Source organism: Bacillus rossius, chromosome 1, assembly GCF_032445375.1.
Source record: "Bacillus rossius redtenbacheri isolate Brsri chromosome 1, Brsri_v3, whole genome shotgun sequence".
NCBI lineage: Eukaryota > Metazoa > Arthropoda > Insecta > Phasmatodea > Bacillidae > Bacillus > Bacillus rossius.
In genome coordinates, this window is record NC_086330.1 from 244,525,293 (window position 1) to 244,546,789 (window position 21,497).

General features: G+C 37.3%; 1 protein-coding gene across 1 annotated transcript in view; it reads left to right on the forward strand.

Annotated features, from left to right (window-relative positions):
* The window catches only part of LOC134527435 (tubulin alpha-3 chain-like), a 59,982-nt gene that overhangs the window by 21,519 nt on the left and 16,966 nt on the right, over positions 1-21,497 (forward strand). The window contains exon 5 of the mRNA XM_063360115.1: positions 12,413-12,714. Coding sequence (XP_063216185.1) covers positions 12,413-12,714 — 302 coding nt within the window. The remainder of the gene's footprint in view (positions 1-12,412; positions 12,715-21,497) is intronic.

Sequence of the window (21,497 nt, forward strand, 5' to 3'; positions counted from 1 at the left end):
AACGATACTTAGCCCCTCCGATGTCCATCGTAATCGAGCCATGCCAGTTGTATCGTTTCGTTTACACATTTTAAGTCTTGCCAGCAAGCAGCCGAGCAAACGTGCTCAAGTCTCTCGCGTGCCGCGGAACACACGCGGCAGTCGACCTTCCTTCACATCGCGCGCCGGCCAGTGACGTCATCAGCTCACGAACTGTCCAGTACCACGCGCATGCGCGCTGCTGTTCCAGTTCAAAGCACAAAGTGCCATTATTGCACTCACAACACATATTCACGACTCCCTTAACGGCTTCTAGTGCATAATTAGAGATCTTTAAAAATCTTTTTCCAACCTGAGATTAGTAATAAAAAGAAAATTTTAAACTTATTTTAAAATACAATGTTTAAAATTTTTTCTTGTAAACAATAATTAAAACAAAACGCAATAAATCTGATGGTAAGTTAAAGTTAATCATTAACTAAAAGACATATTTATATTACCTATAACAAAGTAAAAAACTAAATTATAAAAATACAAATTTTAGTTAATACAACGTATCAAAATACAATACAGCCAGTGCACTGGCCACAAACAGTGGCAGAAGGATACGATACCACTGGTACTACTTTTGAAATATGTCAAAGTGGAGACAAGTTACATGATGCAGACAATCATAGGCGTACCCAGTGGGGGGGGGGGGGGTGTTTTAGGGGTTAAACCTTCCCCCCCCCCCCGAAATTTGGCAAGAAAATTATGAACACTCATGTCATTCGAGCTCAATTTATAAACATAGTGCAACGAGAGAATTAACGTCACCAAACAGCCCAATTGGTAAGTAAACTTAAACAAATTTGAATTGCATTGGTTGGTTCATGATAGGTCAGTCTAAATTCTCAAATCGCAGTTATTGGTCTATGGAATAATCGGTTCAACTCTACTTTGAATATGTTTTAGATTTGCTTAGTAGAATTGGGCATTGAGTAACAGTAGTGATTGCGACCTAATTTCATACAAAACTCTATAAAACTATTAAAACGGGGGGGGGGGGGGGGGGGGGGTGATGAGAGGTTTTTTGGTCGTTTTGTCAAGTCAGGTACTTTCATTTAAATACTGTACATCTATCTGTGCGTATAACACGAAGAAAAAAGTTTGATTATCGCAAGGTGCGTAATTTTAAAGGACTGTTACAAACATTGAAAAGCTGAAATGTTAATTTCTCGCCTCAGATGAAAGGGACCTCGTTGAGTACAACGTGGTGTGAACTTGTGTTGAGTCAGTAGCTTAATGGCCTCAACTCAATTTGTAGGTGTTTTTTTAGTGAATAATGTAATAGAACAATATAATTGTATATATATATAATATACTAGCTGCCCGACCCAGCTTCGCACGAATATACTAATTGGGGGGAAAATGAGACTAAATATCCCATTTACAGTAATAATAAATGAAATAAAATGCAATTAATTTCAACAAAAATTGATTACAGTGCTTTGTAATGTACCGGAGAGAAAACGAGTAGCACCGATGGTTTCCCGATTCTCGAGCACGCAACGTACAACTGCGATGTACCCTTACTTCGCTATGGCAGTCTACAGGCAGAACACTTGCGCCGCTCATTATACATGCCCCTCCTTGTGGGTACGCCACTGCCGCACCTCGAATGGAAAAAAAATCAAAGCAATGCTCATTGCCATGGAGACGCAGAAGGCGTAAACAATTCAAAATCCCGCTGTCCCACTGTTGCCCGGGCTTAACCACCATTGGGAGTTGATTTTCGGAAAACGTCATCCTGCATAACACGAGGAACATTACTGTCAAGTTCAAGTCTGTAGGATATAAAATTGAAAAAAAAGGGCAATTTTCGATATTTAAAGTCCCCGTAAAATTTCAACGGTGATGAGGACTGCACTAACAGTGAATAAGTTGTTGCCACAGAGACGAATGAAGCATCAACAAAGCAACAGCCGTTGCCATGGTGATTTTCTAGCAAAAACTGGAATTTTGATATTTTACACCCCCAAAACTCCCTTTGGGAGCTGATTTTCGGAAAATCATATCTTAGTGAGCGTCTACATACATCACAAAATGAGTAACTATGCTAAGTTTCAATCGGTTGAAAGATTTTAAGTCAATCGTAATGTGTTAGTCATTGGTATTTCGCACAAATATATTTTCAAATTTAAATAATTTTAGATAAAATAATAATTAAATCTATACAGAAATATGCCTCGAATTGAAAAAAAAATCGATCTAAGCGATGCCCGTTGCCATGAAGACGCAGAAGGCATAAACAATGCAAAATCCCGTTGTCATGGAGATGGAGTACCCACTGTTGCCAGTGCTTAACCACCCTTGGGAGCTGATTTTCGGAAAACGCTGTCATTAATCGAAAAAAATGTAGCCTATATATAAAGTTGGACAAAGTTACAAATATTTGTGCGAAATTTCATTAAAATCAATGCAGTAGTTTCGGAAATTAGCCCGGACAAACATCGTGACACGAGATTTGTATATATAAAGATTTAATTCTGTTTTGCTACACTTGAATTGCAAAGTCTGAAATACAACAGCCCGTCGCATCCGTCTGTTCGTCAGCCGCCAAGCGATATACAACTTCACTTCACTTCACTGCTTGGATTTTGGCCTTGAGCGGTATCCGTTTAGCCAGAAATATCAATTTCATTATTCTTTTTCATCATCTTTTACCTCAAGTGTATATTTTATATAAGTCTCAGTTTTAATCCCATACCTTACCCGGGACTCGAACCCAGAACCTCTCCCACCATAAGCCGGTGTGCATCCGACTACGCTACGGAGGTCGGCTGGCGATTTAAAACACTCCGCTCGTCCGTCATAATATTTCTCCATGTCAATGCTGACAACTGTTGAGAAAACTTCACAATTTGGGGGAAAAAAATACCATATGTAATTATATTACTTAAACAATTATGTAAAGTAAGTACTTGAATCTCATTAAACTCAGAGTGTTTTTTTGTATGTATTTTCACATTTCCAGAGTTACCATACGTAATTATAATACTTCCGTGACTTAGACCATTTTTGTTTCAAAAAGCTTTCGAAATGTGTCCAAACGTAAGCTAAGAAATGATTTTGGAATCAGCTAAACAATTAAAAAAAACTTTAATACATTTTAATATAATATTATATATGCAAAAACCTAGAAGCCATTAGGAGGTTATAGTTTCATCCGTTCACCCGTCAAAAGTATAAAGTTACCAAGCTTTAGACCGACGAGTGGATGACATTATTCAGTTCATCTTATTGGGTGCAGGTCATGTAATGGACAGACGGATGACGGATGGACGGGCTATTGTAATTCCGGCGTTAGTTGCTAACACCCTTACAATCAAATTATACTGCAATTATTCTATTGTCATGCCGTCAACTTATTAGGAATAAGTTTGTAAAGTGCGTACGTAAATTCGTTAAGTTAACTAATTATTTTTATATTATATATATATATATATATATATATATATATATATATATATATATTGATGTAGTTTTAAGCTGTATTTAGGTCTACTTCTTATTATGGTCCCTCTGTTGGGTGGAGTCACTCTAGTGTTATTGTGTGGAGACTCTTTGAATTTGTAGTCGTTTCTGGGCGCCACTCCTATGTAGACTTTAACTTTGTTATCAAAGAGAACAAGTGGAGTAGAATACATAAGAGAAAAAATAACACTTCAGATCTAATATTTAAGTAGAGTGAAAACATGGAGAATTTAGGGTCGTTGAAACATACACAATATTAAATAATGATAAAATAAAATATGATTAAACAAATAGTCTTTAATATAATATATACCTATATAATTTTTGGCTTGGCAAGTGGTGTATAATTATGTTTCTATAACAAGCAGGAAATATGTTGCACACAAGAAACTCCAACAAAAGTTCATTAATTCAGTTTATTATGTCCGTTGCTCTCACTCTTAGATCGAAGAAAGTATGTAAAATATAGTTTATTACCGTTAACGTTTAATTTAAAACAATATAGGTACCTCGGCTTAATTCAGTATGTTGGGTGGGTAGAACAACATGAGATCCGTGTCTCATTTCACCTCTAGGTCTGAACTGGGATATGTAAATAGAATATTAATTGGTTTAAAATGTTTGTCACTGTAAGGCTTTACTTAGTTTTACAAATAATCAATGTTTTTATTCGTGGTCAGCAGGATTGAATTACATTCGGCGCAGGAAAAACGGTCTTTTACGATGGAGAATTATGAGTCTGTTTTACTCACGTCAGGGATCACACCTAATTACACATCTGTGCGGATGTGCCCTATATTAATCTCATACATTTAATTGCACGACGATTCAAAACATCCTTACACCTGGATGATCTAATTTAGCTTTACAGATTATCTGATTTATAAGGGATTTCAACCCGGGCTATATCGCCAACGCCGTCACCATTCCATTACTTATTAACTCTCTTTCTAAAAACGCTTAACTTAAGTAACTCGGCCTCTCATTGGCCGGAGTACAAAGACCGTTAACGTAATTTACACTTCAAAACAAAATACTGACTTCCAACAATACATCTCAAAAACATTAAAATGTCACAAATTTAAAATGTTAATTTCCAACAATGAAAATCCTTTTATAAAAAAAAGTGGAAAAAGTTTCATTTGCCGTTAAAGTCAATAGTGACCTAGAGGGGTCTTGCCAATTGTTGCTTGCATGTCAGCTCGGCTACGTCATAGAGTGTAGCACTCGTAGATACGTCCAACTACAAATATAGAGCATTTAACATGAAAAAAATAAACAAATAACAATAAATATATTAAAATGTTATTAAAATAAAAACAATTCACTTTCTGTGCATAAGATAGTCATGTAAAAGCACAGAATATATCTTTTTGAAGGGTTTTGTAGGTATTTTAATATTGTAATGTGAACTTACTTAAGTTAATTGAAATAAAATTTACGTACAAATTACATATCAACAATAGCCCAGGTGAAAAAAATGGAATTTGAGACTATTCTATTTATTTACTCAAGAAATAATTAATTTTTGGTGTTTATGCAGTTTATCTTAAAAATCTGGAAGAACACCCCCCGAAAAAAATTCCTGGGTACGCCTATGCAGACAATACAATGGTACTTCTCAAGCCTCGTGGTGGCAGCGGACGGGTGGAGCCATCCGGCCACCGCCGTAGTGACAAGCGATTTGAACCTGCGTGACGTCACGTCCGAACGACTCTACCTCCTATCCAATACCATTACAGTCCGAAACTACCCAACAAATTCTGGACATAATTGGCTCGCTCGGTGTCGGATTACAAAAGTTATTAAACCCCAGAATGCCGGATGAAAGCGCTGCTCTAACCACAGCGCGAGATGGCGCAGTGGCGTATCCCCGAGGACCCAGGTCCCATCCTCGCGAGGCTGTCCTGATTCCCCGATATCCGCACTCGCCATGACTGCTTTCTTACCCGCTGTTTTAACTTTGGGTCACCAATCACCTTCTGATGTGAATTTTGAATTTTCTATTTTGCAAGACGCACCGCCGGAAACACCTAATGTTTGGCCCATTAGAGGTGTGTAATCTATAAAAGATGATTTTAAAATGATAAGAAAACACTGTTACACATGGGTATTATTTGCAAATTGTCATTTTTAAACTTGCTTGAATGAATATTAATGTGGTATACGGTAATTTTTTATGTTAGTTATAATACTTTAATATGTCCCCAAATATATATCACATCTTTCATAGTTAGAGTTCAACCCTTAAAAATGGTAATGGAGTAGCATAATTTTCGTCTTTATTGCATATGCTTATTGTGCTTAAAAGTCTTTTATATTTTTCCTACTGGATATGGTAGTGATAGGTGTTGAACGTGTGTGGATGTTTAAATGTAAATAAACAGATAATGTAATGTAAATAAACAGATAATGTGTTGTTTTGTTTACAAACACAGCTCTGGGGGTGGTATGAAAATTACATGTCAATTCACGAGTGGCATCATTACTAACCATTAAAGTAAATATTTATGTTGAGTAACGAAAATGCTGACGCGAGACTGTGCTTGCTGGCTTTAAATAAATGTACAAGCTTGTGACCAATTTATATTTATAATTAAGGTTGATGACAACAATAGCAATAACAATTATTTTAGAAAGTACGTTCGAAAAAAAGAACCAGGTAATTATATAGTCTATTGTTGAAAGTCCTCAGAAAAAGTAAGCTGTGACTAGCCAATTACAAAAGAAAACAACAGGAGTTCGACTTGATGTAAGTTTTTGGACATACGCCATTGCTAAGCACTTTTTTCTGTAGAAGAAAACTAAAAAATACAGATAAGTTTCAACCATTGTGCTGAATTTTTTTTGGTTCAATAATTTTGTGTCGTCATCATTTGTGTTTTTTTTTTTCGTTCTCTTAGTACATTTTTCTTTGTTTTTCTTTGTTTGTTGACCAGATTCCTGTTACGGAATATTTTGTGGTGTTTATATCCTGTTGAATACAGCAATTTTTTTCTTAATTTGTGTTTTTTGTCTTTTGGGTATTTTTATATATTTATTTATTTTTAGTTTTTAGTTTTCTTTTAGAGAAAAAAGTGCTTAGCAATGGCGTATGTCCAAAAACTTACATCAAGTCATGCACTCCCATTGCACAAATCTTTCAAAGATAATAACAGGAGTTAGGATGTTTAGCAGCGAGCAAAAACAAGGGGCCGATGTTGAACTCCAAACAAGCACGCCCGGTCTCAGGCGTCCACGCCTTACCTTATGTCTGCGATGTCAGATGTCTACCTCCGGTCCTCAACAGGATACTCTGGGCTGTGTGCTGGCCTCCCAGGAAGATGTCACACGCAGTTCAGTCCGTAGCACAAACAAAATCACAAAGTCCGTAACGTGGACGTCGCGGTAGACACGTGAGGCTCGCGGTGTGCAAAATTCCCGAACAGTTCAGGTTAGTCAGCGAAATAGTCAACTGCTTAAACCGGTACAGGAACGACGGTCGGTTCGACTCCCACCTACTCGCCGTTATATACTAATCTGGGGTGCCAGTAACGGCGCCATTCATTGGCCGCTTCATACGTTCAGGCGGTAAACGAACCATAAAGGTTTTAAAACAATTTTCAATAAAGTTTTTGCGCCTCTATAAAAGCTTGAAAGTACTTGAATTTTAAACAGTGATATTGCACTTTATCGTCTTTTTAGTTGATTTCCAAAACAATAAATAATGAATTTAAACATTTTCGGCAGCCATCAACGATCACACGACTGGCGCGCATGCGCCATCACGAGTCTGTTCCTCCCCTCCCGCGCTGCTTCCACCGACCACACCGTTTCCCCCCTCTCAGGCCAAACGTAAATAAAGTGGGAGTCTATTGTTGAAATGTCAACTACTGAAATTTGATTTATAGGACTCCAAACACTTAAATAAATATATATGTATACCGCTGTATCGGACGATGCTGTACTGATTCCCCGATATCCGCACTCGCCATGACTGCTTTCTTACCCATTGTTTTAACTTTGGGTCACCAATCACCTTCTAATGTGAATTTTCTATTTTGAAAGACGCACCGCCGGAAACACCTAATGTTTGACCCATTAGCGGTGTGTAACCTATAAGACGTGATTTTAAAATGATAAGAAAACACTGTTACACATGGATATTATTTGCAAATTGTACATTTTTAAACTCGCTTGAATGCATATTAATGTGTTGTACGGTATTTTTTTATGTTAGTTATAATTCTTTAATATGTCCCCAAATATTTATCACATCTTTCATAGTTAGAGTTCAACCCTTAAATATGGCAATGGAGTAGCATAATTTTCGTCTTTTTTGTGTGTACTTATCATTAACTTACGTTTTTTCCAAAAGAACGGCCAAAAATAGCGAATAACAGCAATGACACTCATGTACAACAGTGCAGTAATAGCTCAGGAATTTTAGTGTTTTACCTGGGGAAAAAAATGTAGTTTTGAAATTTGGCACAGACGTTCCTTTGGGTGTTAAAAACTGATCCTAAAAAGTCCCCATCTCTCAGATTCCGGCTTCATACTTTTTTAAGGCAATTAGGGCGTAAGTGCCAAAATATGCATATCACGACTGTTGCGCAAAAAATATTCATTATAATATATAAAAATTTGATCAAAAAATTATAGTTAAGGGCCCTTAGTCCTTAATCATTCGTTTTTATTACTTTATGCACCGCAAAAATTATCTTATAACCTAATTTATACTCAACTAATGGAAGTAAAATGTATCACTGCTCTATACAATCACCAGTTACATCAAATTCACCACTGATAGGCAAAAATATACCTTTATAAATGTTTTTTTTGTTATTTTATTAGATTTAAATTGGTGGGCCAAACATGCGTATGCGATAATAATTGACTGGCATATTAAGGATTACAAGGAACTACTGCACAACAATGGATTTTTGAACAATTTAGGTTAATATTGACTATAGAATTCTACCAGAAATAAAAATAATGTAGGTTTTAAATTTGGCACAGACGTTCCTTTGGGTGTTAAAAATTGATCCTAAAACGTCCCCATCTCTCAGATGCCGGCTTCATACTTTTTTAAGGAAATAAGGGCGTAAGTGCCGAAATATGCATATCACGACTGTTGCGCGAAAAATTTTCATTCAGTTGTATCGTAACTTGTATAAGATGTGAAGTAAAAGGCACTTAGTTATTTAACATCCATTATTGTTGCATAAAACATAGCAAAAAAAAAAAAAAGAAACCTGATCTAAAATAAATTAATGGAAGTACACAATAAAAAAATAAAAAAACTAACCAGTCCATTAAAGGTTCTCTTCATTAGAACGATCATTGATAACAACATTAGTGCATGTTGCCCCACGACATTTGGCACACATAATACCACACTGCAGTCCAGCCCGCACACACTCGCATTTGTAGCTGCATTCACTTTTACAGTTACATGATATCAAATTCAGGATCTGTTCTGGAGCTGGAGGAAGGGATGTTGTTATAGGAACAAGTGTGCCACACTTTTTCATCCCGACTCAACAGGATCTAATGAATGGCCCAGCCACTCTTGCACCTGTAGGTAAACCCGAAGAGAATGCTGTTCACATGCGGCACTGTTTGGTGGAAGAGAGGCTAGCTGGAAAGAAGCACTAACAGGCATCTTGGCTATCTTGCAGTTATACATATATACTCTCATTTCATCCAAAGTGAAATAGTTATCATGTCCCTGATACATTGCAATTGCAAACTTTTCTCCAGCTGCAATAACGATCTTCTTGTTGGCATGTGGACATGTAAAAACATGTACTGTTCTCCGAATGGAAACATCGTTCATGATGATCCATGCTTGCTTCTTTCCCTTACCGAAGAAAGCACTGGTTGTATCTGATCCGGTCATAGCATGACAATACAAAATATAGTTTTTCATTTAACCAATGTCATTTTGAATAGCTGATATACTGTAAATCTTTCCTGTTGTCTTGCTTGAGGGTGGATGGACAATTTCAATGTGTGCATCTTCTTCTGACCTCGCAGTCAACATCGCAAGGATGTCTGTATCAGTAACTATTACTTTTACACAACAGATTGTTGAATACTGAAGAGCAATAGCTGCTATAGTGGTAATAGCATCTCCTGAGCACTGAATGGCGTGATGACCTGAAGCTCGAAAATAAGTTACTAATAATTTGATGAGCCCATTTTTGTTATGCCATTCCTCAGAAAGTCCATTTGTGTCGATTTAACAACATTGTTAGCAGCTATTGAAATATCGGTGGAAGACCTCCCTGCAGAATGCCGCCTTCGCTCTTCCTCTTTAGTGGTTAACTTGTCATAACCATCAAACAGTACAGTTGCTGTCACAGAAAAATATTTTTGGACGAATGTAACATAAGCCTCACATATTTGACCAAATGTAGCAGGTCTTGGCAACACAAGTGCATGCAAGATATATCCTCCATCGATAACTACTTTTCAGTCTACACTAATGCTCTCATTGGTTACCTCACACATTTATAAGATCTTTGCTATGACCGGATCAGATACAACCAGTGATTTATTCGGTAAGGGAAAGAAGCAAGCATGGATCATCATGAACGATGTTTCCATTCGGAGAACAGTACATGTTTTTACATGTCCACATGCCAACAAGAAGATCGTTATTGCAGCTGGAGAAAAGTTTGCAATTGCAATGTATCAAGGACATGATAACTATTTCACTTTGGATGAAATGAGAGTATATATGTATACCTGCAAGATAGCAAAGATGCCTATTAGTGCTTCTTTCCAGCTAGACTCTCTTCCACCAACCAGTGCCGCATGTGAACAGCATTCTCTTCGGGTTTACCTACAGGTGCAAGAGTGGCTGGGCCATTCATTAGATCCTGTTGAGTGGGGATGGAAAAGTGTGAGTGGCACACTTTTTCCTATAACATCCCTTCCTCCAGCTCCAGAACAGATCCTGAATTTGATATCATGTAACTGTAAAAGTGAATGCAGCTACAAATGCGAGTGTGTGCGGGCTGGACTGCAGTGTGGTATTATGTGTGCCAAATGTCGTGGGGCAACATGCACTAATGTTGTTATCAATGATCGTTCTGATGAAGAGGACCTTTAATGGACTGGTTTATTTTTTTATTTTTTTATTGTGTACTTCCATAAAATGATTTTAGATCAGGTTTCTTTTTTTTTTTTTTGCTATGTTTTATGCAACAATAATGGATGTTAAATAACTAAGTGCCTTTTACTTCACATCTTATACAAGTTACGATACAACTGAATGAAAATTTTTCGCGCAACAGTCGTGATATGCATATTTCGGCACTTACGCCCTTATTTCCTTAAAAAAGTATGAAGCCGGCATCTGAGAGATGGGGACGTTTTAGGATCAATTTTGAACACCCAAAGGAATGTCTGTGCCAAATTTCAAAACTACATTATTTTTTTTTAGGTTTGCTCGATTTTTCCCCTAAAATGCCTGGGCTATAAAGGCCCTGCCACATTCACGCAGTCGCGTCTTTCTGATTTATTTGACCATGTTGAATGACCATCCTGTCTGATCCTTTTTCTGTAGTTGCGTGCCACATTCGCTTGTATGATGCATCTGGTTCACATAACACATAAAGGACAGCACGATCGATTGCTATTGATATTTATTTGGGCTTTGCTCGATAGATATACAAAAAATAGAGATTAAGGGAAATGTTTATTATTAAAAATGAATCACTTTCTTGAAAATTAAACTTAGATATATTTGCATATATGTGTGTGTCAAACCGGTTTTATAATTTTTCTTTAAATTTTCGGGCACTTCGGTTTCCATTTCAAAGCAACTTAACTGCACAAAAATTAGTGCCAAGACTAAATGATAAAAAACTTAAATTAAAAGGCACGATTACACCATTTATTTGTACTAATCATGCTCCTCATTGGCGAATACTGTTCATGACGTTAGATGCACGTGGTGCTGTTTGATCTGTCTGCCCTCAGAAATTCAAGTTCACCAGCTCTGTTCAGAGAGATTTGCTTCACACGACTGTCCATTAACACCTGACGTCATAGCTCTCGTGAACCAATCAAATGCCAAATCCGCATTTGCACCATCAGCTCCAACACATCAGACATATGCAACTGCGCGAATGTGGGAGGTCATAGAATCTAAATTTCTCCTATTCCTCCCACCTCAACCAATCAGAGATTAACCCGGAGACGAAAAAAAATTTCATCTCCTTAGCCGATGACCAACTGGGTAAATGTCTAGATGTTCGAGTGTCCATGCGAGCTAATGACTTTAATAATAGTGTGTGAACATAGAACAAACATGTATTTGCAATGTATGTTGTAAATAATTATTACTTACAATTTAAAAGTAACTTTATTAAAACATTTTTGTTTTGCTAAATTTAGTGTATCCCAGGAAGGTTATGTAAATTTAGTTTAGGTAAAATATTGTTAAATATGTTAAAATATTAAAATGTGAAAAAAGTGTTATATTAAAGCAATGATTATGAAACGATACAGGTTGCGTATTAGCTATCAGACGAGGAGCACTCCCCCCTTTTTTTCTTGATTTTCACATACCAATATGGTGGACGTTTGTTTATATTTGTATCAGCTGTTCTAACCTGCTTTCATTAATGACAGAAGAAAATTAGATCAACATATTTCTGTAACTACCGTACGTTTATATTCATTAAACGTCCATAACGAATCTTCATTATACAACTGTAATGATATGAGTTAACCATTTTCTCCAATACAGATAGAGCTGATACATTTGTAAACAAACATCCGCCATATTGATACGTGCAGTACACTGCCTTTCCTTTTGGCTTCACCTCCTCGCTTAGAACCGGACCTTATGCTCCGTCTCTATATAATCCCTGGTGTGATGATGTAAAGTGAGGTTAGGTCGCACTGAGCTGTGGCTGCGCAGACGAGGTGCGCACGGGTGCCTACCGCCAGCTGTTCCACCCGGAGACACTGATCTCGGGCAAGGAGGACGCGGCAGACAACTTCGCGCGCGGCCACTACTCGCTGGGCAGCGAGATGATCGAGCTGGTGCTGGACCGAGTGCGGCGCGTGGCCGAGGACTGTTCCAGCCTGGCCGGCTTCCTGCTGTTCCGCTCGCTGGGCGGCGGCACAGGCTCGGGCTTCGCCAGCCTCTTGCTGGAGCGCATGCATGGCGACTACCCGCGCGTCTCCAAGCTGGAGTTCGACGTGTACCCGGCCCCCAGGGTATGGCTTACACCGGCACAGCCACTAGAGATACAGACATTTCGTCGCAATGCGGGCTGCAAACATTTGTGACTTCACAATTATTTCGACACTTTCCTCGTGAACCGTGGGCCAATTAACTATCAGCCAGCAGGAGAGAGGCCGAGTCACGCCGAACCACTGTAAAAGATAAGAACTCCCGCAATAAAAGACATTAACCAGTATGTGGAGAGAATGAATACACACGTAGGCTATGTGAATTGTAGCGTGACGCCAAATGAATCCGCGGAATTTCCAGGTCTCTGTTTATTAGTGACTACGACATTTTGCTGTAGTTATTGTTTAGGAACATCGAGCAGAAAGGAAATAATTTTGTGGTTACCACATATTATTTGGCAAGATGTTTATTGGCAATTTATTTCGTGGGATTCTTTTAAAATGCCTTTTCAGTATACAAGCCGCCATAATAATCGATTGTCAAAGTCCGTTGATGTAAACAATGCCACTCGAATCGGCTTACTGTCGGTATTCAACAATACAACAATATTCTTCTACCTTCGATTCGGCCAACTTTGAACCACGTTATTATAAACATTTTAATTCATTGACCTTTAATCTTTGATCATTATTGCCGCATTTGTATTGCATTTACTTTTTTTTTTGTTTGCATGTTTCCCTCTTTAGGTTTACATGGAATCGCTGAATTAAGTTCTCTGAGATTTTCTCTGGAGAGATACACTTAAAAAGCTTTCGTTAAAAAATGTAACGTTAAGTTGCCTTTGGGTGCAGTACATAAATAAACAAACACTTCGATAATCCAAAACAGTAGTATAGGAAAGTATTTCCGGCGCCAGGATGCAGATAGTGGTGCAGGTGCCGGTGTCCGCCATCTAGGATTTGTGACGTCACGGCGGCCATTTTTGACTCAAAAATGACTCAAAATGACTCAAAAATTCCCGTTTCGAGGGAAAATTTCCAGTTTTAGTCCTTAAAAATACCAGCAGCTAGAAATGTCCATATGTAGGCTTAAGCATCCATGTCTACAGCCTCAGACAAGCCTCTGACGTCATCATGGATTATGACGTCACCGCTGCAATTTCTATTACGCCCGCCATCTTTAAATTTATTATCCGATTTTAATGAATTTTTTTTTAATATTTATAAAAAAATTCAATTAATAAAATTTTAATAAAAAAATATTTAAAAAACATACATTAACGACACGGAGCTCGGAGTCCTCGGTTCGAACCCGGCGAAGGCAAAAAAAAATTAAAAATGGCGACCGATCCTTCCTCCATGGAAGTCACCTACAGACTAACCTACTACCAATAACAAGGTCAACTAGTATGACGTCACGTCCGCCATCTTGTCTTCGTTTACTGGAAGCCATCATCATGTTATCGTCGGCTAGAGTGCGCTGATGCCATGTTAGTTTAATTCTCACCCGCTAGAGTGCAGTAATCATTTATTATTAATGCTGTGACACCCGCCATCTTGTCATTTGGCCGCCATCTTGAAAATTCGTAATTATTTAGCTAGAAATTCGGGAAAAATTCCAAAATTCATTAAATAAATCATTCATTAATTTACATATTGATTCGATCGATTCCTGTCCTCGGTTCGATACCCGATCGAAGCAATAATGTTTAATTTTATGTAAAAAATAATAATTTCAATAAACCATGTTCAACATTCGTAAAGAGACTTTAAATCCTCTACTACCATCTTCCTATAAGCCATCAACACCACCATCTTGGAAAATTCGTAATTATATTGCTAGAGATTCGGGAAAAAGTTCAGAAATCATTAAATAAATTTCCAATCAATATACTGATTAATTAGATCGATTAAGGTCCTTGGTACGATCTAGGATGATGCAAAAAATTAAATATAACATCAATTTAACATAATAGTAACAGGTTCGAGGAATTAAACACCGCAAGTTATTTTAAAAACATATTATTTATTACATAATTTCTATTCTACTACAGGATCACTTACGAAAGCTAGCAAATTTATAATCAATCATTTAGTTCCGCATCGGTGTGAAATGACTAATTCTTAGCTCCAATCGATTACTAGACAGAGTCCAACCAGAACCTTTACTGACATAGTTCTCCTCTTCTTGATAGAGTTTCTGGATACCGTTTTTAACAGTTTGCTTCACATCGTCAGAACTGTAAATTACTGCAACCGATGTCTTGAATGCACACTTCTTCACTTTGTCATCTAACGGATATGGCTTTCCATATATACAGTCCAACCACAAGTTATATTTTAATGGACCGTTTGTTGCTACATCATCAGTAAGCTGATTGATTATGTCCTGTCTGATATCATCAAGAAAAGTACAAATGTCCTTCGACTCACCGAACGTATTTAGATAATAGTAGTCTTTCAACGTTCCACGAAATGCAGACTGCGCCAAGTAGAAGCCATTATCGTTTACTTGTAATGCACCGAACACAGTCTTAGGTTTATTTTCATGTTCAGACGTCATAGCAATCGGTTTCTGCACATCTGTTTTTTTGCTTGTACGCTCACGAGTCACCAATCTAAAGCGAGGAGTCGAAATTTTGGTAGGTAGTTCAGCAGTAGGCGCACGGACTTCATCTTTACAGTTTTTCGCATGTCGGCGCAAATGATCAATTCGAGTAAACCATTTAAGGTACTCATCACAGCGAAACTTCATGCGAGAAGGATTATTCATGCATTTGCTCCGCTCATGTCTTCGTGCATCATGGAAAAATGCGAACGACGTATCACAGTAGCTGCAAGGATGCCTAGTTGAAGACAAACCCGAACCAGATGACGATGTAACTGTGGTTGTACCATTTCCAGGCATGCTCTTATGCACATCGATGCATCGTTGTTGCACCGATACCTTTACTTTCTGCCGCGCAACAGGTCCTTTACATGTCTCCAAGTGATGCTTCAAATTAGCATTTCTTGTAAATTGCTTGCGACACTTAATACAGCCAAAAATTTTACGATAAGGGTTATTAGCACATTCTCTCTTCTCATGTCGACGAGCATTGCTGATGTTTGAGAAAATCTTGTCACAGTAACGACATCGATGTTCGTTAGCTGTTGAGGATTCGTCATCCATTGAAGTCACCATCGAGGGCGAAACAGCGTCCGTTGAGGTTTCCTGTACAGCCAGCACTACCGGCATTAAAGTCTCTTCTGCTGGTGGTATCACGTCTGTTGAAGTCTCCTCCAGTGTTGTCGTCGACTTTGCCAACGGGATCTGCTCCATCATCTTCGACGCTGACGTCAAGGTTCCCGTAGACGATGGTACAACGTCCATCGAGTTCGTCGTTAAAGACGGTAAAGATGCCATGTAGTTCGCAAGTACAGGTAATTGACACGACTTATGCACCAGAATAACCAAAATAGGTGATCCTTACACCGTCAATGCCAGTAACAAACTGAACGACCTGCTGTCTAGGACTCGCTTATATACATGCATAGTATAGAATAATATGCTAGTCAAATCAAGAACCATTTACTATAATACTAGAGTCAAAACAACATTTAAAAAAGAGGATATATGATCGAAAAAGTCGACGAGTTGTTATACGTTCGCGTCTCATGAATTAAATCTCTCCAACAGTCATTGACTCCAACGGCCTTTTGCTTCATCAGCTCCAATGATATTTGGCTAGGATGCTACGAGTCTAAGAGACTATGAGGCTACAATTCTACGAGTGTACAAGACTCCTCCAACTACCTTGAAGTGTATAAAGCTCCAAATTCTCCAACAGATCCAAAGCTCCAACACGCAATGTACGCAATGTACGCGCAATACACGCACTTTACACGCAATAAATGTAATGAACACACAGTACACGTAGGAAACGAAATGAAGAAATAGTACACACAGTAAACGGAACGAACACGTAATATTCACGCAATTGACGCACAGTACACGCAATGTACGCAATGTACGCAATACATGCAATGTACACACAATGACTACGCTTCGTTCGCGCAGGACAAGCATTTAATGAAAACGAAGCACGTTTGGACGGAAATTCTATAAAACGAAAGCTCATTTAACGTAAAGGAGGCGCATTCTCTCGTTCATTTAACTTGGTAGGATGCGATCGTCAATGATAAGTTAGGATATAATCTCTCCAACAGTCTATGAATCCAACAGTTTTTATTTCCATTAGCCATTGACTCCAACAGTCATTGGCTCCAACAGTCATTGGCTCCAACAGTCATTGGCTCCAACAGTCATTGGCTCCAACAGTCATTGGCTCCAACAGTCATTGCCTCCAACAGTCATTGGCTCCAACGGCCTTTTGCTTCATCAGCTCCAATTATATTTGGTTAGAATGCTACGACTCTAAGAGACTATGGGGCTACAATTCTACGAGTGTACAAGACTCCTCCAACTACCTTCAAGTGTATAAAGCTCCAACTACTCCAGCAGAATTATGTTATAATATTACATGACTGCTTGTTTACATAGCTACAAGTCAACGAGGCTACTTGGCTACATAGCTACAAGTATACGAGGCTCCAAGACATCATGACTACGCGACTACGAGCCATGAGGTAACGAGACTACGTGACTACGGGTATTCAAGTTTACGAGACTGCGAGGCTACAGAGCTACGAAGCTTCTAGAACATAAGTTTACGAGACTGCGAGGATACAGGACTACAAGTCTACACGAGTACTTGACTACAAAGATACAAGTCTACATGGCCCCAATTATCGCATCTGTCTTCGTCTGAATTTTCTCTTTGGCTCCCACTGCTACAGCAGCATTATGTTTAATAGTACAAGGCTACTTGGTTACGAAGCTACACATCTACAAGGATCCAATTATCGCATCTGTCTTCGTCGGCATTTTCTCTTTTGCTCCCACTGCTCCAACAGCATTATGTTATATGATTCCATGGATACTTTGTTACGTAGCTACAGGTCTACGAGGTTCCAATGCATCATGTTTACGAAGCTTCCAGAACACAAGTTTACGAGACTGCGAGGCTACAGGACTACGAAGCTTCCAGGACACGAGGCTACATGACTACGAGACTACATGACTCTAACTGATTACAATAGCACCATTCAGTGGTGAGAGTTAGGTTATCTAATGCAAAGCAAATTGATGCAAGTAGTTCTGGCTGTCATCAACAGATGTAGCCACGTGTTGCTTGCAGGTAAATATTAATTAGTTATTTTATGTGGGATGCGGGATGCTCACTAACGATCGCAAAAGAAGGAGGGCTTCGCTAGACACCAAGGAGAAGGAAGTTCGTCTTACATGTTAATGCTTCGCTGATGTCTCATGGCATATTATTTGACTGAGTAATGGTTGTTTATTTCTTTAATTCCACCTGGTAAAATTATTGCATGTGTCAATTTATTAGCAGAATCTCACAAATTAAATGTAACTCTGAATAAAATGACATGACTCATTAAGTAAATATCCTTCATGGAGAGATCGATTTCTCACAAATAACCAGAAGCACTTGGAGAAAACCATCAAACTATTAACAAGAATAATCAGGAGCACACGGAGAAAACGTAATGACAAGAATAATCGGGTGCACACGGAGAAAACCATACACATATTGAAAAGAATATTCATGAGCAAACATAATGACAAGAATAATCGGAAGCACACGGAGAAAACCACCACACGTTTTCTTTGATATCATAAAATTACAGGGAAAAAAAATTAATAAATAACAAATAAATTAATAAAAAATTATAAAATAAAAAATACAAAAATATATAAAATTCTGGCTTGTACTAGAACTCTATCTTTGCTCAACAATGAGAAGTTCACAAGCTAGCAGAATCTGTATATGTATATTTTTTTTTAAATTAAATTTTATATATATATATATATATATATATATGTATATATATAATTCGGAAGTGTGTTACAAGTAAACAGCTATGGATTGTGACGAAGCGGAAGTGGCCTCGTGTTTATACATTCCAGTTAATTACAGCAGGGTTGAAATGGATTAGAGTAAAAAGTATGCATTTAGTAAAACCTACTGCGTTGCATGATTTTCTTATGCCAATTGAAAGAAACGTCAGAATTTTTAATGTGCTTTCCGGTATTGCCCTGTTTTATTTTTACAATAATTAAAAGTTTGAAGTTTGTATCTAATGACTTTTAAAAATTCAGTTGCATATCGACACAGTTTTTCATAAAATACATAGCTATACTAATGAATGAATAACATGATAAATTTTACTTAAAAATAATTTTTTTGTATTAAGTTCCTCATAATTTATTTAAAAGGTTACCAATCCTTAATACAGTAATGTGGACAAAGTTGTTTAACATGATCCATTGAAATTTTTTTCCCGAATATAAAAGAAGAGTTGTAATTTATAAAAAAATATGTAAGCGCATGAAAATTAAATAGGTGAAAAAATTAAGAAAAGGAAACATTTATAATTTTTTAAGTTTGCATTGAGACAAATATGGATCACAGTAGATCCAAAAAATAATGGTTAATGATCTAAGGCATTGTAGCGATTCTTAAATTCATAAATCAACGGGGATAGTTAAGGGTGAGAGAAGTGAAAGATGAATAATGTACTTTTATGCCGCACTACGGGAGAGGATGTTCTGGCGTATGCTGTCCACAATATTCAAGGACATTACCAGTTAAAAATGAGGCAGAAAATCATCTTCAAAATTTAAATCTTCTTGACCAAATGTGTGCCTTAAGGTATAATTTATTTCTTTGCGTGTTGCTCTACAAATGCAACTTTTGGTTAAATTTTCACACCTTAGCATAATGCAGGAATCACAATAGCGAGATGGTGTGAGGCTAAGGATGCGATGCGAAAGCAAAATATGACTTTAATGTGAACTCATGGTGTTCACTCGCACGGCAAACAAAGATAAACAATTGAATAAAATATGAGTCTTGTCATTACATTCATACCAATCATATGATAGCGATCAATGCTTGCAGGGTTTTTTTATGAAATCGACATGTTTGAGAATAACACTTTTATTTCAATTTAATATTCAATTTGAAATATAACCTTATTTAAAAACGTTCAAAGAATACACAACTAAATTTATTAAACAAAAATCTTCAAAAACACACGAATATTAAAAGGAGGCCTACTTCTAATGCACCAGTAAACCATATTTTGAAAACTAGATTGTGATGTTCATTTCAGTGACGTCACATTGCATTCGCTTCGCAATAAAAACTTAAAATATTTCTAGTCTGAGAGAAAGTCACATCCACCATTTAAGCCTCAGTGACTTCATGGATGTGTGAGCGAATCGCACCACTCTTTCTATTGTGTTCTGACATCACCGTTCCTGTGACAACAACACACGTGTCTGCCAGTGGCTGTTCTGTGTACTATACAAACTTTTTGAAATTGGTTTAACTTGGATTTCTTTATCTTTAATCAGTTTATTCTTTGACAAATTATATTATACATTATGGAGTAAAATAATGACAAACGAGTGGGATTCTACCAGATATTCATAATAAGTCTTGTACAGCAAATTAGTTACAGTGGTAAAAAAAAAACTTAAATTATTGTTGCATCAATCAGCAGCAATCTGAAATTTATTTATATTTGGTTTTATTTGGGAACCATAACAAATCTACTTGCAAATTAACACGTCAGTAATGTTACTTTTCATTCAAATTTAGTATAACTCCAAAATGGTTCAGCAATTATGTCAATTTTAGTTTAAGCGCACGTACTGCTGTTCATTTGACTCGTCTACCTGTAGTCCCACAGCATATGCTTGCCTCATTTTCTGTTCTATTTTGGTCATCTGGCAATGTTACGAATATTTTGGACAAGATAGGCCACTTGTTCTTTTCTTGTAGTGCAACGTTAATGTGATGTTTATCCCGTGCACTTTTCTTACTCTTAACCATCCCGGGCGATATATATAAGTAGGAATCACTATGATGCACTTAATTGTTTTATGTGTGTGTGCTGTGTTCAATCTTCGTCTCAGTTCAAGCTGAAATGTAAAACGATATGTGTAATTTCTTTAAGTTGTTTTCTTTTTTATAATTTCCATACATGAGCATATAATGTTTTTATAACTTGCAACTCTTCTTTGATAATCGGCAAAAAAAAATATTGCATCATGTTAAACAACTTTTTCCGAGTTACTGTACCGAAGATCGGTAGCCCTTGAAATAAATTTTTAGCAATTAAATACGAAAACAAAAAATTCAGAATGATTTTTATTAATATCACTATGTATTTTATGGAAAACTGTGTAAATCTGCAACAGATTTTTAAAAATCTTTTGTTATAAACCTCAACTGGCGTTTGTTTCAATGGGCATAAAAAACCATATAACGCATTATGTTTTACTAAATGCATAATTTTTTACTACAACCCATTACAATCCTACTGGAATTAACTGGAAAGTATAAACTCTCGGCCGCTTCCACTTCATCACAATCCATAGCTGTTTACTTTTAACACACTTCCGAATTAAATTTCTCTATAGAAAGCAAGATTGCATGAAGAGCACCAGATAACACACGTGCTCCACAACACTCCAGCAGGTTTAGACTATTCATTCGGTCTCAAGATTGATCGGAACAGTTAAAATAGGTAGTCAGGAATATTGTTCCCGAACTATTAATATTTGTAATGAGGTTTCTTCTCCTGGTATTATTGGGTTTTTAAAGAAGTTGATTTTTGGCTGCCTGAACCGGTAAAACCACTATGCGATGGATGCAGTCTTGCTTCACGGCATCAGCTCTCATTTTACTGTACTCGGTTTGATCTTGCACAGATTTTGCACAAAGAAGTAAGTT